General features: G+C 45.6%; 1 protein-coding gene across 2 annotated transcripts; it reads left to right on the top strand.

Annotated features, from left to right (window-relative positions):
* LOC147336696 (protein NLRC3-like) lies at positions 1-26,477 on the top strand. 2 transcript variants are annotated; one of them, XM_086285544.1, is made up of 11 exons: positions 1-60; positions 2,107-2,236; positions 2,492-2,593; positions 3,592-3,670; positions 3,832-4,018; positions 4,146-5,946; positions 10,949-11,122; positions 15,722-15,898; positions 20,227-20,424; positions 24,389-24,562; positions 25,228-26,477. In XM_086285544.1, the coding sequence occupies exons 2-11, from the start codon at positions 2,118-2,120 to the stop codon at positions 25,235-25,237; spliced, it is 3,021 nt and encodes a 1,006-aa protein (XP_086141670.1). In that variant the 5' UTR covers positions 1-60; positions 2,107-2,117; the 3' UTR covers positions 25,238-26,477. The 2 variants fall into 2 exon arrangements, with proteins under 2 accessions (XP_086141670.1, XP_086141671.1); XM_086285545.1 differs by lacking the exons at positions 10,949-11,122; positions 15,722-15,898; positions 20,227-20,424; positions 24,389-24,562; positions 25,228-26,477 and having other exon boundaries at positions 4,146-5,950.

The raw sequence follows: 26,477 nt of genomic DNA, 5'->3' as shown, positions 1-26,477 counted from the left end.
CACCTGTGTGTTTAGTGTCCAGGTGTGGAGTGGAGCTTGTTATTGGTGTGTGAAGAAACTGTAAGTTTGCTTTGTTTCCTCCTTCAACAGTTTGTCTTTAGGAACTTTACTGTTTGTTCAGCTCATGTTTGATTTCTTCACACAACAAACTGTGTGTGTTTGTATTTCCGGTCTCTCCATTAAAGTCAGTGTGTAATGTTTTCCTGGCTAACATCAGCTGTGTGCAGCTTAGTTCAGCACAAATCTGCCGCTCCATAGTTCACGGTAACGGACTCACAGCTGGACCAACGAGGCCGAGTGTGTCCGCCACTCTGAGCTACGTTCCTGTTTGTGTACTTGTAGTTTGTACTTTGTGAGTTCACTCAGAGCCCACAGAGGACGCAGCATACGTGATGACGTCACAGCCCTTTACCTCCTTTACTGTCACTGTGATTAATATTTACACACGAGACACCTGCAGAGCTCTGACGCTAAGCTAGCACACAGCATGCTAACACTAAGCTAAGCTAACACTAAGCTAACACTAAGCTAACGCTAAGCTAGCCAAGAAGCCAGAGTGACGTTAAAGCTGAGTAAACACTGACCCCAGACCAGCACCGTGATAAAGTGAGCTGCTGCTGCTGAACTTGAACAGGTAACAAAGTGATGAGCAGTCAGGCTGCAGGTTTCTACCTGTTCATGTTTCTACAGTAGAATCACTTTGAAGTGTCTTTGTGCTGTTTCATCTTTGATTTGTGTTCATAAACACTCAGAGAAACATCACGTGACCTCATCAGGATCTGTGTTGGTGTGTGGGGCTGTACCTCAGCTTTATGTTGTTACATGCTCATTTGTTCATTTTACACAGTAACATCAAAGTAATGTTATGAGGAGTAATGAAGTAACGTACTCCATTACTTTTGATTAAAGTGTTTTGTGTAATATGTGTAATAATAACTTTTTTGAGTAATGACCAACACTGATCACAACAAAGAGGAAATGCCTCCAACATGCACAAACATTTGACCCACAACATGCAGTTAATGTGCACAAATGTCTTTGATATGCTGCTCAGTGATGGTGGTGAGTGTCAAAGCAGAGCTACTGAGAATCAATAAGTAATATCAATGATGGAATCAGAATCGCTAAATTCTTATCATCCGTGTCAGTATCATACATGTGCTGTATAATGTGATAAATGTAGAGGTGCTGGCTGTTCTCTCACTCTGCTGTTTAGCTGTAAAGGACGCCTCCCTGCCTTTGTCTCATTCATGACCTTTAATAGTCTCTTCTAACATGCAGAGATCTGTATGATCTGTTTCATAGAGTCTAACCAGCCTGTACAGTTAACAACAACAGTCACTGCATCACTGACACACAAACATCATCTCTGTCAATAAAAACATTCATACATGGAATAAAAACACATCAGTGGATCATTGCTGGAGCTGCCTGGACTTCAGTCTTCAGGATCTCAGCCAACAGCGTCGACATGCTGCTCCAGATGTCTGTGCTCCAGATGTCTGTGCTCCAGGTGTCTGTGCTCCAGATGTTTGTGCTCCAGATGTTTGTGCTCCAGGTGTCTGTGCTCCAGATGTTTGTGCTCCAGATGTTTGTGCTCCAGATGTGTGTGCCCCAGATGTGTGTGCTCCAGATGTGTGTGCTCCAGGTGTCTGAGCTCCAGGTGTCTGTGCTCTAGATGTCTGTGCTCCAGATGTCTGTGGTCCTGGTTTTTGTGTCCCAGATGTGTGTGCTCCTGGTGGAAAGGCTCTCAGTTTCCTCCTTGAAATAAGTGTTTATATTGTTGTTATATTGTTGGCCCACTATTGATCATGTGACTCATCACATGATCAATGTTGAGCGTCTCTTTCCCTCTCAGGTTTAAATATCTGGGACTCTCCACCGTTTGGTTGTAGAGCTGAAGAAGCTTCTTGGATGAAACGTCTACAAGAAACTTAAAGACGTCTCTTTCCTTTCCAAGCTCCTTAGATCACATGACCTGGATGACTGAACCTACAGACATATTGACCTGGTTTCTAGGTCACATGACAGGTCAGAGGTCAGCGACTGTAACTCAGTTACTTCTGCTAATGTGAACTCACTGAGTGTTTGTGGTTTACCTCTCAGACTGACTGAAGATGATGATGGAGGAAGAGGAGGACAGAGCAGAGTCTGCAGGGTCCAGCTGTCCGTCTGTGAGGAGTGACCGGTCCAAAGGTCATAATCCAGCCTTCAGTGGTGAACCTGGAGCAACGAGGTCAGAGAGCTGAACTCACTGAGTAACAGAAATAATTCTGCACTGACATTATAATCAGTGTTGACTCTGGTTGATTGTCTGACTGTGTTTGTGAGCTGAGAGGAAATGAAAACGAGTTTGTAACAAAAATCAGTTTTGTCCAGTTTTCCTGTAAAAAGCTGAACTCTAATCTAAGAGGATGTTACTGACAGGAAACAGCTGCATTATCTGCAGTCTGTGTGATCACAGCTGCTTCAATCATGTTTGTGTCTGCAGAGGTCAGAGGTCACAGTCTGCAGGGTCCAGCTGTCTGTCTCTGAGGAGTGACCGGTCCAAACATCTAAATCCACTCTTCAGTGGTGAACCTGGACCAACGAGGTCAGAGAGCTGTGATGACTCCTTTACATGTTTGTGTTTCCTGGATAAATATGACCTGAAACATCCTCAGATTGTTACAAAGATTCATTAAAAAGAAAACAATGAAAGAGAAAAGATCCAAATGTTCGACTTGGTCATTTGCTGTTTGAGGACAGTGATGCTCATATCTGTGGGGAAAGTGTGACCTGAGTGGGTTCATGTTTGTCTTTAAAGAACAGAGCTGCTCTGATTCTCTTTGTGTCTGATCTGTTAAACAGTCTGAGAGGTCACAAAGAGACCCAGCAGTTAAAGCCTGGATCATACTGGCTGCTGTTAATGAGACTCCATCAGGACAACACTGAACCACAGTGGTGTGGATGTAGTGGATAAATCCCACCATACTGATGCTCAGAGTTAATCACAGGGAACAAAACCAGATGTTACCTTCAGATTGTGACCTTTGGAGTGGACGATGCAGATTTCAATAGAGAATAAATGTTGTTGTTTTTCAGCTGTGAAAAAAGAATCTAATTTTCTGAACTTAAGAATTTATGATGCTGGAAACAACATGGAGACTATAACACAACATTTCCACTGTGTTCATAGAATGAATGTAAAACTGTCAGACATTCATTAAATATGCAAAATGTCTACAGAAACATCAGAGGGTCAACGTGAAGCACTCAGTGATTTTGATCAAATGACTCATCAGTTATTGATCTGTACTACACTGATCTACCACGTTAGTAAAGCTGGTGTTCTGGTGGTTGAGGGAGACCTCGGATCATGTTCTGGTTTTGGAGCAGTGATCTGCTGATGGTTCAGTTTAATGAGCTTCTTCAAAATCATCCCTGACATCACCACTGAAAGGACGTCCATGAAAACAGACTGAAAATTACTGATATGTTCACAATCTGAGAGTTTAAAACTTGACAGACTTGATTCAGATGAAGTTATTTGAGCAGAAACTCCTGGATCTTTATCCTGTGTTGATCTAATCCTTCATGGGTCCTCCACAGAGTGGACCAGCAGAGCTCAGAGGTTCCCAGTGGTCAGTGTGCCCAGCAGCATCAAACACAGCTGGACTCCATATTTATGGTCTGTACATGTACAACAACTACTGTTACATCTGTTCTGTTCACAGTCATCTCCATGCTGCTCTTTGTAGACCAGTGGATCGTCAGTGTGTCCAACATGGATCTGATGTTTGGCTCCATGATTTCAGTCTGATTGACTCATTCATAAATATTCTGTTCCAGCTGCTGGAGGACAACATCATCACTTTTGTGAAGAACGAGCTGAAGAAGATCCAGAAGGTTCTGAGTCCAGGTTACCCAGAATGCTTAGAGAGTCAGAGAAGCAGCAGCAGAGAGGCATTTGTGAAGATCACAGTGGACTTCCTGAGGAGAATGAAGCAGGAGGAGCTGGTTGACCGTCTGCAGAGCAGTAAGAGGATTCAAAAAGGATTTAAGCTGCTGGATGAATGAACATGTTCCAGAGATGGAAGATGGAGCAACATGTTTTAAAGATTAGTTATTTTTGGAATTGAGTGTTTATTTTTCTTCTCTATCAGAACTTCAAGCTTCAGTTTGTCATCGTAACCTTAAATCTGCACTGAAGAAGAAGTTCCAGTGTGTGTTTGAGGGGATCGCTAAAGCAGGAAGCCCAACCCTTCTGAATCAGATCTACACAGAGCTCTACATCACAGAGGGAGGGACTGCAGAGGTCAATGATGAACATGAGGTCAGACAGATTGAAACAGCATCTAGGAAACCAGACAGACCAGAAACAACAATCAGACAAGAAGACATCTTTAAAGCCTCACCTGGAAGAGATGAAGCAATCAGAACAGTGCTGACAAAGGGAGTGGCTGGCATTGGGAAGACAGTCTTAACACAGAAATACAGCCTGGACTGGGCTGAAGACAAAGCCAACCAGGACATCCAGTTCATATTTCCATTCACTTTCAGAGAGCTGAATGTGCTGAAAGAGGAAAAGTTCAGCTTGGTGGGACTTGTTCATCACTTCTTTAATCAAACTAACGAAGCAGGAATCTGCAGGCTTGAAGACTTCCAGGTTGTGTTCATACTTGATGGTCTGGATGAGTGTCGACTTCCTCTGGACTTCCACAAAACTACAATCCTAACTGACCCTAGAAAGTCCACCTCAGTGGATGTGCTGCTGATAAACCTCATCAGGGGGAAACTGCTTCCCTCTGCTCGCCTCTGGATAACCACACGACCTGCAGCAGCCAATCAGATCCCTCCTGAGTGTGTTGGCATGGTGACAGAGGTCAGAGGGTTCACTGACCCACAGAAGGAGGAGTACTTCAGGAAGAGATTCAGAGATGAGGAGCAGGCCAGCAGGATCATCTCCCACATCAAGAAAGCTCGAAGCCTCCACATCATGTGTCACATCCCAGTCTTCTGCTGGATCACTGCTACAGTTCTGGAGGATGTGCTGGAAACCAGAGAGGGAGGAGAGCTGCCCAACACCCTGACTGAGATGTACATCCACTTCCTGGTGGTTCAGGCCAAAGTGAAGAAGGTCAAGTATGATGGAGGAGCTGAGACAGATCCACACTGGAGTCCAGAGAGCAGAAAGATGATTGAGTCTCTGGGAAAACTGGCTTTTGATCAGCTGCAGAAAGGAAACCTGATCTTCTATGAACCAGACCTGACAGAGTGTGGCATCGATATCAGAGCAGCCTCAGTGTACTCAGGAGTGTTCACACAGATCTTTAAAGAGGAGAGAGGACTGTACCAGGACAAGGTGTTCGGCTTCATCCATCTGAGTGTTCAGGAGTTTCTGGCTGCTCTTCATGTCCATCTGACCTTCATCAACTCTGGACTTAATCTGCTGGAAGAACAACAGAGAATCTCAATGTTGTCTAAGTTAATTAGCAAACCAAACCTACAATCTCTCCACCAGAGTGCTGTGGACAAGGCCTTAGAGAGTCCAAATGGACACCTGGACTTGTTCCTCCGCTTCCTCCTGGGTCTTTTACTGCAGACCAATCAGACTCTCCTACGAGGTCTGCTGACACCGACAGGAAGTAGCTCACAGACCAATCAGGAAACAGTCCAGTACATCAAGGAGAAGCTCAGTGAGAATCTGTCTGCAGAGAAAAGCATCAATCTGTTTCACTGTCTGAATGAACTGAATGATCGTTCTCTAGTGGAGGAGATCCAACAGTCCCTGAGATCAGGACGTCTCTCCACAGATAAACTGTCTCCTGCTCAGTGGTCAGCTCTGGTCTTCATCTTACTGTCATCAGAAAAAGATCTGGATGTGTTTGACCTGAAGAAATACTCTGCTTCAGATGAGGCTCTTCTGAGGCTGCTGCCAGTGGTCAAAGCCTCTAAAAAAGCTCTGTGAGTACATTTGTACTCATGTCTTTACTTTTAACATCCAACTGTGTCAGTAATTTATTTCACCAGGCTTTCTGTCTTTTTATGAATTTGTAAAGTTTTGGGATTTCTCCAATACAACTGTAACCTCTTTGATGCCTCCAGAACTCGAGACGCTGGATTCACCATGAACTCTGATCATCACTGCTGCTGTTATGTCATCAGTCTTTGTTTAAAAACTTAGACTACATGTGCCTAATGTTGTGATACTTTATATTCACATGCATGCTCCTAGATACATTTCTACTGCAGGTCTATTTTTAGTCACAAATATTGTTGAAACACTTGCTTTTACATGCATGGTGGGTCCCGCATTAAAGAAAGCATTTGAATTACTCAGTGAATCATGGCAGCCACAGAAACATCCTTAGTTACACTTTAAACTAAACTCTGCTTTGGTCTTCCACAGTGTTTTTGTGGTTTCTTTGTTGTTGTTGTTGGCCTGCTCTCTCACTCCAATCTGGTTGCAGCAGATGTTTGTCCCTCCCTGAACCTGCAGGCTTGGGTGCAGCACCTCAGTTCATCTTCAGTCTGAAACCAGCTGTTTTAGCTATATCCTCTCAAGCACACCTTCCCTGGTCATCTCTGCTGTGGTTGCTATAAAATTTAATCTTGATTAAAAAAAAAGAACAAAAAAAGTAAACTAAAGTCAAACTTGAAGCCATTTATTGGCAGCATGGTGCCTGTTTGTCAGTCTTTGATGATAAACTGCAGCACAGTCTAAAGCAAACCTTCTGACTTTATTGACTTTATGCATGTATATATTTTTCTTGTTCACCTTGGACACACAACAGCTCTCTGTTTGTTGTGATTGGATCTATAACACAATTCAGATCAGCCAACATATCCTAATCTAGATGATTTTTAAGGTGGTATCTGGGACGAAAAGTTAAAAATCAGCTTGGATGGCCTGTACTGTGTGATGGCCTTGGTTGCACCACATTGATAGCCATGCAGGGTGGTTCACTCCTTGGGCAAGAAGACCGAGGAGTGAGCCACCCTTGGTCAAAGCTTGGTCATTCAAGCTCACTGTTTTCCCCTTGTTGGTTGATGATAAGTATTTTTTTTTTACCTGACTTATAGTCATCATTGTCTTCAAATTAACTCATACACTGCTGACTGCTGTAGCTTACCAGGCTGAGCAGGTGACCCATGCACTGAAAGTTAAAGTCGTGACTCCAGGGCCTGGTTTGAGTGTGCCCAAGACCATTTCCTGTGTGTTATTCTTCTCACTTCTCCCTCCCTCCCTGTCTTCTCTGTCCCATCCATCCATCCATCCATCCATCTTCATCCGCTCTATCCGAGGCCGGGTCGCTGGGGCAGCAGCCTAAGCAAAGAGGCCCAGACCTCCCTCTCCCCAGCCACCTCCTCCAGCTTATCCGGGGGAACACCAAGGCGTTCCCAGGCGAGCCGAGAGATATGATCTCTCCAGCGTGTCCTGGGTCTGCCCCGGGGCCTCCTCCCGGTGGGACATGCCTGGAACACCTCACCCAGGAGGCGCCCAGGGGGCATCCCTGTCAGATGCCCGAACCACCTCAGCTGGCTCCTTTCGATGTGGAGCAGCAGCTGCTCTACTCTGAGCCCCTCCCGGATGGCCGAACTTCTCACCCTATCTCCAAGGAAGAGGCCAGCCACCCTTCGGAGGAAGCTCATTTCTGCCGCTTGTATCCGCGATCTCGTTCTTTCGGTCACTACCCACAGCTCGTGGCCATAGGTGAGGGTAGGGACGTAGATCAACCGGTAAATTGAGAGCTTCACTTTTACACTCAGCTCCCTCTTCACCACGACGGACCGGTGCAGCGTCCGCATTACTGCAGCTGCAGCCCCAATCCGTCTGTCGATCTCCGGCTCCCTTCTCCCTTCACTCGCGAACAAGACCCCGAGATACTTGAACTCCTCCACTTGGGGCAGGAACTCATCCCCGACCCGGAGTGGGCACTCCACCCTTTTCCGGCTGAGAACAATGGCCTCAGATTTGTAGGTGCTGATCCTCATTCCCGCTGCTTCACACTCGGCTGCGAACCATTCCAGTGCGAGCTGGAGGCCCTCACCCGATGAAGCCAACAGAACCACATCATCCGCAAAAATCAGAGATGAGATTCTGAGGCCACCAAAGCGAAAGCCCTCCGCCACTTGGCTGCGCCTAGAAATCCTGTCCATAAAAATTATGAACAGAACCGGAGACAAAGGGCAGCCCTGGCGGAGCCCATCGCCCACCTGAAACGAGTCCGACTTATTGCCGGCAATGCGAACCAAGCTCTTGCAACGGTTGTATAGGGCTCGAATGGCCCGTAGCAATGGGCCAGACACCCCATACTCCCGCAACACCTCCCACAGGACACCCCGAGGGACACGGTCGAATGCCTTCTCCAAGTCCACAAAACACATGTAGACTGGTTGGGCAAACTCCCATGCACCCTCAAGTATCCTCGAGAGGATAAAGAGCTGGTCCAGTGTTCCGCGACCAGGACGAAAACCGCATTGTTCCTCCTGTATCCAAGGTTTGACTAGCGGACGAACTCTCCTTTCCAGCACCCTGGCATAGACTTTCCCAGGGAGGCTGAGGAGTGTGATCCCCCTGTAGTTGGAACACACCCTCCGGTCCCCCTTTTTAAAGATGGGGACCACCACCCCGGTCTGCCAGTCCACAGGTACTGCCCCTGATCTCCACGCAACATTGCAGAGGCGTGTCAACCAGGACAGCCCTACAACGTCCAGAGCCTTCAGGAACTCGGGGCGGACCTCATCAACACCAGGGGCTCTGCCACCAAGGAGTTGTTTAACTGCCTCAGTGACCTCGCCCCCGGAAATTGGCGGGTCATTCCCCTTATCCCCAGACTCTGCTTCCTCCTCGGAAGACGTGTCAGTGGGATTAAGGAGGTCCTCGAAGTATTCCTTCCACCGCCTGACAATTTTCTCAGTCGACGTCAGCAGCGCTCCGCCAGCACTATACACAGTGCAGGTAGAGCACCGCTTTCCCCTCCTGAGACGCCTGACGGTTTGCCAGAATCTCTTCGAGGCAGTCCGAAAGTCTTTTTCCATGGCCTCTCCGAACTCCTCCCACACCCGAGTTTTTGCTTCAGCCACTGCCCGAGCCGCATTCCGCTTGGCCTGTCGATACCTGTCGGCTGCCTCCGGAGTTCCACAGGCTAACCAAGCCCGATAGGACTGCTTCTTCAGCCTGGTGGCTCCCTTCACCTCTGGTGTCCACCATTTGGTTCGGGGAATACCACCACGGCAGGCACCAAGCACCTTGCGGCCGCAGCTCAATGCAGCAGCTTCGGCAATGGAGACGCTGAACATGGTCCATTCGGACTCAATGTCCCCAGTCTCCCTCGGAATGCTGTTGAAGCTCTGCTGGAGGTGTGCGTTGAAGATCTCGCGGACTGGGGCCTCTGCTAGACGTTCCCAGCACACCCTCACTACGCGTTTTGTCTTCCTATACAGTGAAGACAAAAGGCCTCAAGTTCTGAAAACTCTTCCCCTTCATCATCTTCCAAATCATCTCTCTCATCTAAAATCACCAGTATTCTCTGAGTAGAGAATCTTTTCACAATCTTGAATGATAAGGATCTCTCAGCTCTCTCGGCTGCCAAAATTACATCCAGTTTAGAAGAAAAACATTGAGTGAAGTGTTTGTTTCATCATCCTTCACAACTCATCCACCAGGTGTCACAAACTGCAGCAGGACAGTACAAGGCATGTCATACTGGATGGCTGCAACAACCAGAGTTTTACCTACCTTTGGTATTTCTTGACAGCATGAGCGTAATATTTACTGAACAGAGTCGTCTTCTGTAATCTTTTCAGATTCAGATTCAGAACACTGTATTTATTTTCAAGGCGCAATTAGGATACTGACCTTGCCAACTGTACATACAATACACAAACATCACATTGGGAAGACACGTCAGGCCAGGTAGCTGGCCGGTCAGCCGCTAGAGCAGCGACCCGGAACCGAACAGCAGAAAATGCACAACATCAGGAAAGATGAGGAGAAAAAAGAACTCCCCCCAGACTGAGCTCCAACAGGGAGATCAGTTTGAGAACAGAAAAAAAATGACCTTAGCGCAGAGCACATGAAAACTCTTAATACGCCATAGAAACACATGACAAGCAACAGGGATGGGTAAAAGGTGAGAGACAGCCGGTGTAGACAGCGCATCCGGGCCTGCAGCATTAGCGCTGGTCCCCTCGACCCACCGTCTGCACCGGGAGGGGATAAGCATGCTTAGGATGGAAAGGAACAGCCTAAACACCGTCTGTTATCAGGGTGAGATTTGTTATGTTCAGCTCCAGCCTTGAGACCACAGCTGGCGCCGGTATGTTAGCCGCATGAAATGATGGTGGTTTTCTTTGGTGCGAACAACTGCATGTCAATTTCACAGCTGATCTAACAGTCCGTCACTCGTCTCGCAATCTCCCATTGGAGAGCCACGAGCTTCTCCGAGAGGTTATCAGTTTTGCGCTCAAAGAGCAAAGTCTGAGAACTCACGACCGCCATGAGCTTCTTCAAGATCTTATCCGTGCTGCGTTCAATGAGCCCATTTTGAGAAGTCACGACCCGTGCCATCGTTTCAGTCACAGTGGGCAGCCTTGTGGGGTTTTGAACAGCTGATTCTGCTTTCTTTAATCTTCAATAAACCAGGGCCAAGCCAGCTCAGATCAGCAAGAACCCTTTGCTGCTGTGAATATCCGTGCTGCTATATTTCAGGATCAGGCTCTAAATGTACAAATGGATCTGAGAAGATTTCCAATCATGTTTCTACTAGATTTACAGTTTGTTTTCATGTCTTCTGACTCAGAAGGTGGAGCAGGTGGAGCTTACAAGGAGTGAGTGCTCATATAGAAGAAGAGTTGTGTTTTAATGAAGCTATTTAGTTAACCAATGATTGTATTGCATGCTGGCATTAAAAAATGTTTCATTTAACTGATTTAATTAATTTGTTTGTTTGTTTTCTTCCAGACTGAGTGGCTGTAACCTCTCAGAGAGAAGCTGTGATGCTCTGTCCTCAGTTCTCAACTCCCAGTCCTCTAGTCTGAAAGAGCTGGACCTGAGTAACAATGACCTGCGGGATTCAGGAGTGAAGCTTCTGTCTGCTGCACTGCAGAGTCCACATTGTACACTGGAAACTCTCAGGTCAGGATCCAAACATCCCCACTGCTGATCATTAAATGATATTATTGTATAAACAACCAAGCTTTATAGAATTGGCAGGTGAACTTTTCTTTATCTTTGGATTGCTTAGGAGATTATTAATTACTGTCTGAAGATTTTTTTACAGTCACATATTTTGTTTTAATGGTAAAACAGAATTATTGTTCAGTTCAATGAGCAGGTAGCTATGAGATTCATAATAATGAGGTATATTTGTATTAAAGATGACTAAACTTGAACAGTAGCTGTGTGAGTTACTTTGTTTACTCATGTGTGCTGATATTGTGAGTAATTTAAAGCTGAAGTAAACTTGTAATGAGTTTAATAGAGTTTCTGAAGTAAGTATACTTGGAGATATTTATGTGTTTACTAAAGCACAGGAGCAGGAGGCTGTGTGTAGCATAGAGGAACCCAGACCTCAGCTTTGTCTCCTGGTTTCTGTTGCTGCTGTTACAGTTTCCCCTCATCGTTCCCTTCAACAGTCTGCTCACTGTAACAAATCAAATTGTTACTGTATAGATTCACGTCTGAATGTTGCCATGTGCTATTAAAACTAAAAGCGATGTTTCGTACACCCACGTGGTTCAGTCACACAGTAACTGATGGTAAATAATGTTTGTGTTGAGCACATCGTACAGGTCAGCTGCTCCACACAGATCTCAGGTTTACATGCTGGAACAGTTTGTGATCATGAAGGATAAATCTCACTTCCTCTTTGTTTCATACAGATGTGACATGAACAATAACACATTCATGAAATCCTTTTAAGAACACAAACACTATTGTAGCTGGAGAATATATTTGAATGTAGGATAATGTAGGGGATCATAAACAACAGTAATAACTAACCACCACGTCACCATTTGGGTTGGTAGCTGCATGTTGATTGATGAAGTCATTTTCTTCTTCCTCCATTTCTACCTTATTAACATCAGATTAAAAGCTGCACAGAGACAGGCACTGGACATGTTTAGCCTAGCTTAGTACAAGGACTGGACATGGGGGAAACAGCTCTCATCACTGGATCAAAACATGAAAACAAATCTGAAGTAAAGTTTTGTTGAAGTGAACTGTGGTGGTGCCCAATGTTCCCTCTAAGCTGCGCGCGTGCACACGGCTGGCACGGTCTCTGCACACAGAAAATCTGTGTTCCGCACAAAAAAAAAATCAAATCTCAATTGAAATTAAAATGAAAACTTTAACAATGCGGAACAATGCGGTTTTCGTCCTGGTCGCGGAACACTGGACCAGCTCTTTATCCTCTCGAGGATACTTGAGGGTGCATGGGAGTTTGCCCAACCAGTCTACATGTGTTTTGTGGACTTGGAGAAGGCATTCGACCGTGTCCCTCGGGGTGTCCTGTGGGAGGTGTTGCGGGAGTATGGGGTGTCTGGCCCATTGCTACGGGCCATTCGATCCCTATACAACCATTGCAAGAGCTTGGTTCGCATTGCCGGCAATAAGTCGGACTCGTTCCCGGTGGGTGATGGGCTCCGCCAGGGCTGCCCTTTGTCTCCGGTTCTGTTCATAATTTTTATGGACAGGATTTCTAGGCGCAGCCAAGTGGCGGAGGGCTTTCGCTTTGGTGGCCTCAGAATCTCATCTCTGATTTTTGTGGATGATGTGGTTCTGTTGGCTTCATCGGGTGAGGGCCTCCAGCTCGCACTGGAACGGTTCACAGCCGAGTGTGAAGCAGCGGGAATGAGCACCTCCAAATCTGAGGCCATGGTTCTCAGCCGGAAAAGGGTGGAGTGCCCACTCCGGGTCGGGGATGAGTTCCTGCCCCAAGTGGAGGAGTTCAAGTATCTCGGGGTCTTGTTCGCGAGTGATGGGAGAAGGGAGCCGGAGATCGACAGACGGATTGGGGCTGCAGCTGCAGTAATGCGGACGCTGCACCGGTCCGTCGTGGTGAAGAGGGAGCTGAGTGTAAAAGCGAAGCTCTCAATTTACCGGTTGATCTACGTCCCTACCCTCACCTATGGCCACGAGCTGTGGGTAGTGACCGAAAGAACGAGATCGCGGATACAAGCGGCAGAAATGAGCTTCCTCCGAAGGGTGGCTGGCCTCTCCCTTAGAGATAGGGTGAGAAGTTCGGCCATCCGGGAGGGGCTCAGAGTAGAGCAGCTGCTGCTCCACATCGAAAGGAGCCAGCTGAGGTGGTTCGGGCATCTGACAAGGATGACCCCTGGGCGCCTCCTGGGTGAGGTGTTCCAGGCATGTCCCACCGGGAGGAGGCCCCGGGGCAGACCCAGGACACGCTGGAGAGATTATATCTCTCGGCTGGCCTGGGAACGCCTTGGTATTCCCCCGGATAAGCTGGAGGAGGTGGCTGGGGAGAGGGAGGTCTGGGCCTCTTTGCTTAGGCTGCTGCCCCAGCGACCCGGCCTCGGATAGAGCGGATGAAGATGGATGGATGGATGGATGGATGGATGAAAACTTTAACAATTCTGTTCTGCAGTGTCAGTCAGTGACTGGCTGCTCCCATATGGGATTAGAACGATGCCACCTTATCCCATAATCCAGCCAATAATGCGATTCACATTCGTATATATGCAGCTAATCAACGTCGCTGACAGGCTATGACAGCGTCCTTATGTGCCGACACCAGTGTTTTAGCGAGCAAAGCGGCTGATGTGGAGTGAAGCCACGTTAATGACAACGTGTACAACAATTGGAGATGTGAGCAGGACAGACGGAACAATTGACGGACAAAGTGTGGACTTCATACCAGTTTTTAAATTGTGTTGATAGGCCACGTAAACCCAGAGTTATGATAAAAATATCTGCAATGTTTGGTTTTCTTGGTTGTCTTATTTTTACTTCCAATAGTGTTAACATACTACACAGGTCATCAACAAGATTTTTTTTTAATTTTCATTGTAAGTGGGCTAAAACAGTTAATTAAAAGTAGTCTAACATAAATGTAAATGCTGTAATTTGATTATTTTAGTAAACCATGTAACTTGGATGGATTCGATGCTGGTGTGACCACAGTGCACACGTCTGCTGTTGCTCACAGTGGTCCAAGTGATCGCTCAGGGAGTTTTTGTTCGCTCAGACACGTGAAACATTAGAGGGAACATTGGCGGTGACTGGCAGGGAAAAGGGGAATGATAAGACTTACTGTAAATATAATTATGTATGTATTGAAAAAGGAACAACTAAAATGTTCCAGCTGAAAAACTGAAATCAGTTTCAGTTTGAGCTCTGTTTGTTTTCTTTACAGTTCCAACCTTTTATATTGAAATGAGCTGCTCATTCCTGTTTAGATGACCTACATAAAACAATACAGAGCACATTGGGCTGAATATGGAAAGGAAGCATCACAGTACAGCTTCACTGAAGCATTAAAGTCTCTGATACGAAATGAGAAATGAAGCAGCCAGAGCTTTTTCATGAGTGGAAATCCACTGTGACTGTGAGCTGCTGCTACAGCCTCCAGATTAGCCAGCAGCTCATCCTGCTCAACATTTTCTCACCAACTTTAATGGAAGTGTGATGTTTTCAGCTGGAGTGATGGTCAGGGTGGCCTCCCTCTCCTCTTCTTCTCCTCTTCCTCTTTCATTTGTAAAGCCACTTCTGCTGCTTTCATTCATTTGGAAGTCCTGTAGCTGAGTTTGGGAGAGACTAACAGCCTCGGCAGCAGAGGGGAGAAAGGCTGTAACACCACCACTTTACTCTGTTCTACCTGTCACATCATTTTATCAGGAAACAAATATGCTCATGTTTTAACTATGTTTGTCTTGAAGATGTAAGAAGATCACATGGTGCTTTTTATTATTGTGTTGGTTTGTTTCCTGTCTCTTGGATGGAGCCCAGCTGTGCGTTGCCCCTGGGCCTGTGGTCAGAGTGTGTGCTGGATAATCCGGCCCAGGATGAGGCCAAACTGACATGGGATGAAATGTCTGTCACATAATTGAGCTTAGTGTAGTTTCATTTCTGCACAATTTAAAAACAACCAAAACTTTGTTCTGTCTTTTCTATGTTATACTGTAGACTTTCTTTGATACTGTGTCCAAAAGGAGCAGCTTTTACTTTGAAGGGGAGGCGTCTCTGTTTCCTCTTCAGGTTGGATGATGGAAGCAAATGAGTGTGTGATGTTCTTTCAGTGTTGCACTTTGTAGACGCTCCCTGAGCACTGGTCTCACAGCCAGCTACACATAGAGACCAGTGTTGTTAGTCCAGGTCAGAAGATGACTTGTTGGAATGAAAATGAGCTTGTAGTTTGTCTGCTTTAATAATGTGACTGGAAAAAGGTGTTGGACTTCAAATATGTCAATTTCTTTCACACTTCACCTTTAAAAGTGAAGCCTTGTGGTTCCTGGAAGTAAAAACACAACTTTTTCAAGTCTTTGTCCTGTTTTTATGATAAATGTACGACTTTAATGTGAAACATTCAGAGTTTTTTTTCTTGTTGTGTTTGTTTGAAGCTGCTTCCTGTTGGCTTCAGCTGTTTGGAGTTTCCATTTTCTAAACTTCTACATTCTGAACCTTCTTCAGCTCTGAACAGATGATGAAACACTGAATGATTTCAAGCTCACACTTTGTCTAATAAACTTACATCTTTCATTCTTCATACAGATTGTGGAGCTGTGGTTTGTCAGACATCAGCTGTGATTATCTGGCAGCAGCACTGAAGTCCAACCCCTCCCATCTGAGAGAGCTGGACCTGAGCTTCAACAACAACCTGCAGGATTCAGGAGTGAAGCATCTGTGTGGTTTCCTGGAGAGTCCAGGATGTGGACTTGAAACTCTGAGGTCAGTCAGCATGTTTTAGTTGTGCTGAGATGAATATGATGTGAAAGTTGTGCTGACACTAAACTGCAGACATCAGGCTGATATTATCAGAATCAGAATCAGAAAGGGTTTTATTGCCAAATGTTGAGCAGGTTTACAACATTAGGAAATTGCTGCGGTGCTTCAGTGCAAACATACTGTCATAAAAATATAAAAATAAGAATAAGAATTAAAAGTGCTAAGTGGATAGATATATACATGATATATACATGAGTGCAGGTGGTGATCAGTGACAAACATGGAATGATGCAGTGAACACAGCGTAGGGTCATGTGTTACTGGTGGGAACAGTCATATGGTTATTGTTCATGTGTCCGACAGCAGAGGTGAAGAAACTGTTCTTATGGCGAGAGGTTCTGGTGCGAATGGACCGGAGCCTCCTGCCTGAGGGGAGCAGGTCAAACAGACTGTGTCCAGGGTGAGAAGGGTCAGCTGAGATCCGAGCTGCACGCCCCAGTGTCCTGGAGGTGTACAGGTCCTGCAGAGATGGGAGTCTGCAGCCAATCACCTTCTCAGCAGAGCGCACAACACGCTGCAGTCTCTGTTTGTCCCTGATAGTGGCTCCAGCGTACCACACGGTGATGGAGGAGGTGAGGATGGACTCGATGATTGCAGTGTAGAATTGCATCATCGTCCGTGTTGGCAGGTTGAATTTCTTCAGCTGCCTCAGGAAGTACATCCTCTGCTGGGCTTTCTTAATGACTGAGGTGACCACTTCAGGTCCTGGGTGATGGTGATACCCAGGAAGCGGAATGAGTCCACAGAGGTGATGGGGGTGTCAGACAGGATGATGGGGGGAGTGGAGCTGTGTGCTTCCTGAAGTCCACAATAATCTCCACTGTCTTCTGGACATTCAGCACCAGGTTGTTGTGGCTGCACCAGGACACCAGACGTTCAACCTCCCTCCTGTAGGCAGACTCATCCCCGTCCGAGATGAGTCCAATAACGGTGGTGTCATCTGCAAACTTGATTAGCTTGACAGACTGGTGGGTGGAGGTGCAGCAGTTGGTGTACAGGGAGAAGAGCAGAGGAGAAAGAACACAGCCCTGAGGGGAGCCGGTGCTGATGGTCCGGGAGTCCGAGACATTCTTTCCCAGCCTCACATGCTGCTTCCTGTCCGTCAGGAAGTCAGTGATCCACCGGCAGATGGGATCAGGCACATTCATCTGGGAAAGCTTGCCTTGGAGATTGTCTGGAAGGATGGTGTTGAAGGCAGAGCTGAAGTCCACAAACAGGATCCTGGCGTAGGTTCCTGGGGAGTCCAGATGCTGCAGGATGAAGTGTAGGGCCATGTTGATTGCATCATCTACAGACCTGTTGGCTCTGTATGCAAACTGCAGGGGATCCAGGAGGGGGGCCGTGAGGGTCTTGAGGTAGGAGAGAACCAGGCGCTCAAATGACTTCATGACCAAAGATGTCAGAGCCACGGGTCTGTAGTCATTTAGTCCAGTGATCCTAGGTTTCTTGGGGACAGGGATTATGGTAGAGGACTTGAAGCAGGCAGGCACATGACATGCCTGCAGTGAGGAGTTGAAAATGCCAGAAAACACTGGGGCCAGCTCGTTTGCACAGTGTCTGAGGGTGGCAGGAGCCACACCGTCTGGGCCGGGAGCTTTTCGAGCATTCAGACTCTTGAACTGCTTCCTCACATCTGCTTCATGAATATGAAGAGTTGTGGTGGGAGGAGGTGGTGTTAAATCCTCTTTTGTGTGGGGTGAGGAGGGGGGTGTTGTAGGTGAAGTGATTGAAGGTGGTGATGGCTCTATGGAGGGGGGAGAGGTGGGGGAATGAGTGTCCAAAGTGTCTCTATTGTCTCTATACTGATCCACACTGAGGATCTTCATAGTAAAGTCTGTTTTCTTCTTCTCTGGTTTAGTCCATTGACTGCAGCAGAACAATATTCACTTTTCAAACAGTGATACTCAACGTATGGCCCGCGGCCCACACGCGGCCTGCCCACCTTTCCTGATTCAGAGAGAGGGGACCCTGATTAACTGTGTAGTGTTCTTCCTCACAGTTCTAAGTATCAGACACAACAATGAATAATCCACAGCTGACTGTTTTTAGCAGGTCAAAGGTCATGGCACACAGCAGACAGTGGGAAATATTATAATTCTGATCATTTATCAGCACATATCCATATGTATAAAAACAAAGCTGACACTGTGAGACTTGATCAGAGGTGTGATCATCACAGCAGAGGCCTTTGTGTCAAAGTCACTGAGGATCAAACAGAAACACATGAAGCAGATTTTCCTGTTCTGGCTTTTTATAGCAGATAACCTTCAAAATATTCTGCAGTCCATCAAAAACTGAAGCAAACCATGAATCAACATGTGAACATGAGCTGATGCTGCTGAAGTGAAGCAAAGTTACAGAGGTTTGATTACAGACACAGCTGAGAGTTTGTAATCTGTCATCATTTTAAAAGGTTTAAATTTCTTCAGTATTGAACAGCAGAAATGAGGCTTTGTTTTCGGAGGCCGACAGCAGTGAACACAACAGCAGACTGGTGCGTAATAAGCAGTGAATAATGCAGGAAACAGATTTTTGAAGGTAAACTGTTCTTGAAGTACACTGAGAGAGAGAGAGAGCTGTGCAGGAAGTAAACGTCAAAGTCAGAGAGAATTCATGACGATGTTCATCAAACGTAAAGCGTAGTTTGGATCTTCTTCTGCTGCTGGTTCAGTCAGTTTTGGTTGGAGACAGATGAAACCTGCAGCTTCAGGATCTGTGAGCTGTCCACTTTCAGCCCCGATGGCGTGTCCGTGTACGTGCCGTCGAGTGAACGATCCACGCTCTGTGTTTCCATCTTTGTGTGTTTAGCTGCTCTCATTTACTGTTTTATCTGTTTGCTTGTTGTTGAAATACTTTTGGGAGCTTTAACCTGAGATTCTGGCAAAATACATTTATATTAAAAATCGATTCAGGATTGAATGAATCAACATCGCTTTATTCAAATTAAAACCATTTAAATAGGAAAATCCATATTTTTACAGCCGCCTCTAATGCTGGGTAATGTCAGCTGGTCCATGTGCAGCTGGCTGTGAGGCTCAGGGAGCGTCTACAAAGTGCAACACTGAAAGAACATCATCCATAAATATTGAGTAATAACTGGACTCTCATACAGCGAGACTCAAATGCCTTTAAACATCAGCTTATCCTGCTGATCCAAGTCCAACACTGAGTTTGTAAAACATGTTTGTCAATCATTTTGTTTGGTTTCTGAGGAAAATGATTCAATAACTTGCTGCTAATACACAACATTTCATCATATTTCCTCATAACCTTCTTTTGTCTGACCATTTGATCCCATTTGAATTTGCAATAAAGGATCCACAGAGTTTGGTGACAATAATGACAGTAGATGTAAGTGTCACAGAAATGGCTTATGTATAAACAAGTTTCATAGATGGTTCCAGCAGTTAAAATGTTCTTGCTTGTACATTTCTGTGGTCAATATTGTAAAGGTGTGTTTATCTTGTCACAAAGAACAAGTTTTGTTACACCGCTATTATCGCGAGGTTCGGGCGTGATAGTATAGGCTGGGAGCCCACGTTTAATAATCACGCTAAGGAGTTCAGCGAGCTATCTGCAAAGGCCGGGTTAGTCTACCAGCTGTACAAGAATGCACAAGACTGTAAAGCTGTTCTTCTAGGACCTCCGAAGTGGCAGGCGGCCACGAGTTTTCACGGCGTTCAATAAATGCAGCGAAGCGCCCGTCTTGAAGAAGCCGTGCCTGTGTTGTCATTTCGGAGTTACAGTAGATGTTTGTTTGAAAGTGCTGGAAGCAAATGAGTGTGTGATGTTCTTTCAGTGTTGCACTTTGTAGACGCTCCCTGAGCACTGGTCTCACAGCCAGCTGCACATAGAGACCAGTGTTGTTAGTCCAGGTCAGAAGATGACTTGTTGGAATGAAAATGAGCTTGTAGTTTGTCTGCTTTAATAATGTGACTGGAAAAAGGTGTTGGACTTCAAATATGTCCATTTCTTTCACACTTCACCTTTAAAAGTGAAGCCTTGTGGTTCCTGGAAGGAAAAACACGACTTTTTCAAGTCTTTGTCCTGTTTTTATGATAAATGTACGACTTTAATGTGAAACGTTCAGAGTTTTTTCTCTTGTTGTGTTTGTTTGAAGCTGCTTCCTGTTGGCTTCAGCTGTTTGGAGTTTCCATTTTCTGAACTTCTACATTCTGAACATTCTTCAGCTCTGAACAGATGATGAAACACTGAATGATTTCAAGCTCACACTTTGTCTAATAAACTTACATCTTTCATTCTTCATACAGATTGAAGGACTGTGGTTTGTCAGAGATCAGCTGTGATTATCTGGCAGCAGCACTGAATTCCAACCCCTCCCATCTGAGAGAGCTGGACCTGAGTAATGACTCCTGGTGGTCGACTAACAAGAACAAGCTGCAGGATTCAGGAGTGAAGCATCTGTGTGGTTTCCTGGAGAGTCCAGGATGTGGACTTGAAACTCTGGGGTCAGTCAGCATGTTTTAGTTGTGCTGAGATGAATATGATGTGAAAGTTGTGCTGACACTAAAATGCAGACATCAGGCTGATATTATACTGATCCACACTGAGGATCTTCATGGTAAAGTCTGTTTTCTTCTTCTCTGGTTTAGTCCATTGACTGCAGCAGAACAATGTTCACATTTCAAACCTTCAAAGAAGAAGAAAAATCCTCCACTGGATAATTCACTGTGGAACTCTCAAACTCTTCATTGCACCTTAAAGTCTGTCTGACACTGAAATCCAAAGCAAAATGTGCGTTTGCTTTACAGACAGCAGTCCAACACAAACATACACACATCATCCAAAACACAGTCCAACATCCAAATCTCCTCCACTGCCAGCATGAATGATGGGAAAGAGAAGGAGGAACACTCTGACATTCAGGGTTAGAATGAGTTTCATGAAGCAGACTGTGAAGATCAAAGCTGCATTAGAAAGCTTACATGAATGAATGAGTGGACAGAAGTGGACAGAGATCATCTGAAGCACTTCAAAGGCTTTAAATCAGCACATTTCTCTTTATTCTTTATCAACTCTGTTAGTTTCTCTCAGTTTTCTGTGGAATGAAGCTAACAGCAGGCTAATAAGATGCTGACCAATAGGTTTCTATTAAAGGTTGTAATCTGTATATGAAAAAGTGCTTTGGCTCAGCAGGGATCAGCTTACAGGTAGAATACAGCTGCTGGATGGGATTAGCATGTCATAGCTATCTACCAAACTGCTAACTGGGGAATTTCAGGCCATCTATGGATCATTTTTGCTAACTGTTTATTCAGCTTAGGCTCACAGGGCTGGAGCCCGTGCCCTAGCTGTCATAGGGCAAGAGGCGTGGTCCACCTGCACAGGTGAGCAGTCCATCACAGGGCCAACAGAGAGAGACAGAGAAGCACTCTCTCACATCCACACCTACAGCCAATTTAGAAGCACCAATGAACCTAAGCAGCATTTCATTGGACTGTGGGAGAACATCCAACCTCCACAGAAAGGCCAACAACCTTCTTGCTTTCAGGCACTAGTGCTAACCACTTTTCCCCATTTCAGCCCAAATCCTGCATCTTCCTGTTTCTGACTCCAGGCCAGCTCCACTAACACTTTCTCATCAGACACTGCCACCTAGTGGAGGAAGTCTTAGTTCCATTTGAAGCTTCAGATGACAGTTAGTTCCTTTACAAAGAGGTGGAGGTGGTGGGGCCACAGCACCATCATCACTGAGTGCCATAGGACACTTAACCTTTGTTTCCATATGCTGGGAACTTCCTGTTGTTCCAAGGAGGACTGGAAAATGTGTGAAAATCTCCCAGTCAGTTCCTCACAGCACACTTCAATCATTTCCCTCCCACAGCATCAGGACCAGAGCTTTTTCTCTCTTTGGTCCCACTAAGAGATTTCCACACAAACACCTCATCAGTGGGACTCTCAGAGCTACCAGCCCTTTGCTACAATCATAAAGCTCTTCATTGAAATCAATGATATCAAAGCTGGAATCAAATGAGTCCAAGTCTTCTGCTGATTCAGCATCACATTCATCTTTGCTCCTTGTTCTGCATCCCCACCATGGACTTCATTCCTTTCCAAGCCAGCCTTGAGTGTCCTTTATTCAGCTCATCCTCTGCTTTACTTTTACACCTGATTTTAGCTGCTTTATCTCTCTTTCAACAAGTTTCTGTGCCTCAATCTTTTTCTTCTCTCCCTCATAACAAGACAGCTTCTTCTGCCTGAGAACATGTTGGAGTGATTTACTAATCCAGGGCTGCTTATTGGGGAAAATACTTCCTGTTTTCAAAGTAATCCCCATTTTTCCCAGAAAGAAATGTAAGTAGAAATCGATGATCGAAGTGAGAACATGAGCCTTTAAAAAGTCCCAGTGGGTGCAGTCAAATCAGTACCTCAGTCCCAGTATAGAGTCTTTGGTCCAGACTGGAACAACTGTGTGCCCAGTTTGAGCTCTCTTCAGTCCTGTGACCTGACAGACCCAGAGGGGCCATCACATCACATTTAGAAGCTCCCCTAATGGAGCCACAACACATGTCCAATACTTAGTCTGTCTTGTTGGACCAGCTGGAAGAAATGATTCAAGGACTTAGTCACAGAACAGAGATTCAAATCTCCAAAATCCAACTGGCTGCATCAGGACATATACAGTGGGGCAAAAAAGTATTTAGTCAGCCACCAATTGTGCAAGTTCCCCCACCTAAAATGATGACAGAGGTCAGTAATTTGCACCAGAGGTACACGTCAACTGTGAGAGACAGAATGTGAAAAAAAAAATCCATGAATTCACATGGTAGGATTTGTAAAGAATTTATTCGTAAATCAGGGTGGCAAATAAGTATTTGGTCAATAACAAAAATACAACTCAATACTTTGTAACATAACCTTTGTTGGCAATAACAGAGGTCAAACGTTTACTATAGGTCTTTACCAGGTTTGCACACACAGTAGCTGGTATTTTGGCCCATTCCTCCATGCAGATCTTCTCGAGAGCAGTGATGTTTTGGGGCTGTCGCCGAGCAACACGGACTTTCAACTCCCGCCACAGATTTTCTATGGGGTTGAGGTCTGGAGACTGGCTAGGCCACTCCAGGACTTTCAAATGCTTCTTACGGAGCCACTCCTTTGTTGCCCGGGCGGTGTGTTTTGGATCATTGTCATGTTGGAAGACCCAGCCGCGTCTCATCTTCAAAGTTCTCACTGATGGAAGGAGGTTTTGGCTCAAAATCTCACGATACATGGCCCCATTCATTCTGTCCTTAACACGGATCAGTCGTCCTGTCCCCTTGGCAGAAAAACAGCCCCATAGCATGATGTTTCCACCCCCATGCTTCACAGTAGGTATGGTGTTCTTGGGATGCAACTCAGTATTCTTCGTCCTCCAAAACACGACGAGTTGAGTTTATACCAAAAAGTTCTACTTTGGTTTCATCTGACCACATGACATTCTCCCAATCCTCTGCTGTATCATCCATGTGCTCTCTGGCAAACTTCAGACGGCCCTGGACATGCACTGGCTTCAGCAGCGGAACACGTCTGGCACTGCGGGATTTGATTCCCTGCCGTTTTAGTGTGTTACTGATGGTGACCTTTGTTACTTTGGTCCCAGCTCTCTGCAGGTCATTCACCAGGTCCCCCCGTGTGGTTCTGGGATCTTTGCTCACCGTTCTCATGATCATTTTGACCCCACGGGATGATATCTTGCGTGGAGCCCCAGATCGAGGGAGATTATCAGTGGTCTTGTATGTCTTCCATTTTCTGATGATTGCTCCCACAGTTGATTTCTTCACACCAAGCTGCTTGCCTATTGTAGATTCACTCTTCCCAGTCTGGTGCAGGTCTACAATACTTTTCCTGGTGTCCTTCGAAAGCTCTTTGGTCTTGGCCATGGCGGAGTTTGGAGTCTGACTGTTTGAGGCTGTGGACAGGTGTCTTTTATACAGATGATGAGTTCAAACAGGTGCCATTCATACAGGTAACGAGTGGGGGACAGAAAAGCGTCTTACAGAAGACATTACAGGTCTGTGAGAGCCAGAGATTTTCCATGTTTAAGGTGACCAAATACTTATTTGCCACCCTGATTTACGGATAAATTCTTTACAAATCCTACCATGTGAATTCATGGATTTTTTTTTCACATTCTGTCTCTCACAGTTGAAGTGTACCTCTGGTGCAAATTACTGACCTCTGTCATCATTTTAAGTGGGGGAACTTGCACAATCGGTGGCTGACTAAATACTTTTTTGCCCCACTGTAGTCTGAAACTCTGCACAGTTTCCTGTTTGAAGCTGCTTCTTGTTGGCTTCAGCTGTTTGGAGTTTCCATTTTCTAAACTTCTACATTCTGAACCTTCTTCAGCTCTGAACAGATGATGAAACACTGAATGATTTCAAGCTCACACTTTGTCTAATAAACTTACATCTTTCATTGTTTATACAGATTGAGGTGGTGTGATTTGTCAAAGATCAGCTGTGATTATCTGGCAGCAGCGCTGAAGTCCAACCCCTCCCATCTGAGAGAGCTGGAGCTGTGGGGAAACAACCTGAAGGATCCAGATGTGAAGCAGCTGTCTGATCTTCAGCAGAGTCCAGACTACAGACTGAAGACTCTGGTGTAAGTAGAGTGATGGAGTGAGTGGGTGGTGCTGTCAGCAGTATTGTCAGTATGAAACAAAGATCCAGTGTTTCCTGTAAAGCTGCAGCTTCTCAGTGAAGCTGTGAGAGGAGAATGGTGACAGGCTTCAGGATTGGATACAAACACTTCCTGTTTCTGACCTTTATGGTCACCATAGTAACGGCTGATACGCTCTGATAAAACGCTGTCAACAGCCAATCAGCTCTCTGAACAAAGCAGCACGCAGACCAATGACTGCATTCATTTCCAAGTTTAAAGCAGTGAAGAACACAGTCTGTAGGTGAGGAAGAATTTAGTGAGAGCAGATGTTTGGATGGAATTCCTCCAATTAACAGCTGGAACCGTCCATCTGGATTGTTGGGCTTGTTGTTGGGGTTCCTACAGAGCTCAGAGTGGACACACCAAGGTTCTTCTAATGAATGAAAGTCCAAACTCAAACTAGGAGGGAAAAACATTTTAATCAACTTCAATAAAAATCCAAAGATAGAAAAAGTGAAGCAACAACAATGAGTCCTAGTACAGTCCCAGCACTGAAGTCCCTGCTGCTCTTTATACTGGATGTGCTGCATCACTGACTGACAGCTGATGAAGAGTCTCTGGAAACACTCGTTTATCTCCTCTGCTCTTCCTTCTTCTCTCTGCAGGTGGAGGTGATGATGGTAAACAGGACGGTGTGTGTGCTGAGAGAGGAGGAGCTGTGTCCTGATGATCCAGAGAGGTTGAAGCAGCAGCAGCTTGTGTGTAGAGACGCTCTGACTGGGCCATGTTACTGGGAGGTGGAGAGGAGAGCTTCATCCAGCAGTGACTGACAGAGGAATGAGAAGAAGTGCAGATGACTGTCAGTGCTGCAGAGTGAACTGCTCTGAGAACAGCTCCATTGTCAGACACAATGTAGAGTCCAGCATCATCCCTGTGTGTCCCTCTGGATCTGACAGAGGATCATCAGTGTATCTGGACTGCTCTGCTCTGTCCTTCTACAGTCTCTGCACAGTCTCTGTCTGACTCTGGCTTCAGACCCTCCTGGATCAAACTCACCTGGAAAGACTTTCAAACATCACTCAATAGATTTGAATACAGAATATATTTGATATATACTGTAGATGTACTGTGGAGTTGCAGTTTGTCACTTGTAAATACAGTCTGTGAGCAGCTGTGAGCTGAAAGATCTTTCTAGAAACACGAAATGTTTTCACTCTTCTGTTGCTTTTTCATATATTTCCACAACATTAATATTGATCCCACCTGTCTCACCTGTTTCATGCTTTTATACATAATAACAGGACACGTGTGATCTGAGCGCTGCTGTGGTTGCTGTGCTGCACGTCTTCATTAAATAACAGAGACACCTAGTGGTTCAGGGGGAGAACTGCAGGAGGTGGAGCTGGTTTTTAGCATGGAAAACTTTTTTATTTTTATCTTTTAGGTGCAGATACAAATATGACAAGTATCAGTGTGAGATACAAAAGGTCACATCAGTCAGCAGAGGGAACAGTGATCACACAGCAATGTAAGAATAGAAACATAACAGTGAATCTGGACATGTATACAGATGGAAGCAAACAAACAGGATGTAACACTACATTAAAGCCACAAATGGGAAGAAAACAAACCCAAAGGAAAATATATTTGATCTCAGGAATCCAAATCAGATGCTTTAGAGCAGGGGTCGGCAACCCTGTAGGAGGAGAGACCTGAGGCAGCCGCTGGTCCGAGTGTCAGGTGAACTGAACTTCAGGTAAGAAGTTATGACCTGGGCCCTGTTTCAGGAAGCCGGTTTAGTGGAAAAACTGAGTAAGTATACCCTGAGTTAACGAAAACTCTGGGTTTTCGGTTTCACAAAGCGAGTTCAGCTGCAGCCTGAGTGAGTCACTATGACGACACACTCCGTGAAGCT

The sequence above is a fragment of the Aulonocara sp. 'chitande type north' Nkhata Bay genome, linkage group LG3 (assembly GCF_057382095.1).
Source record: "Aulonocara sp. 'chitande type north' Nkhata Bay isolate Kocher_YH1m ecotype deep benthic linkage group LG3, A_spYH_male_GT1.1, whole genome shotgun sequence".
Lineage (NCBI taxonomy): Eukaryota > Metazoa > Chordata > Actinopteri > Cichliformes > Cichlidae > Aulonocara > Aulonocara sp. 'chitande type north' Nkhata Bay.
This window is presented reverse-complemented; position numbering and strand designations above follow the sequence as displayed.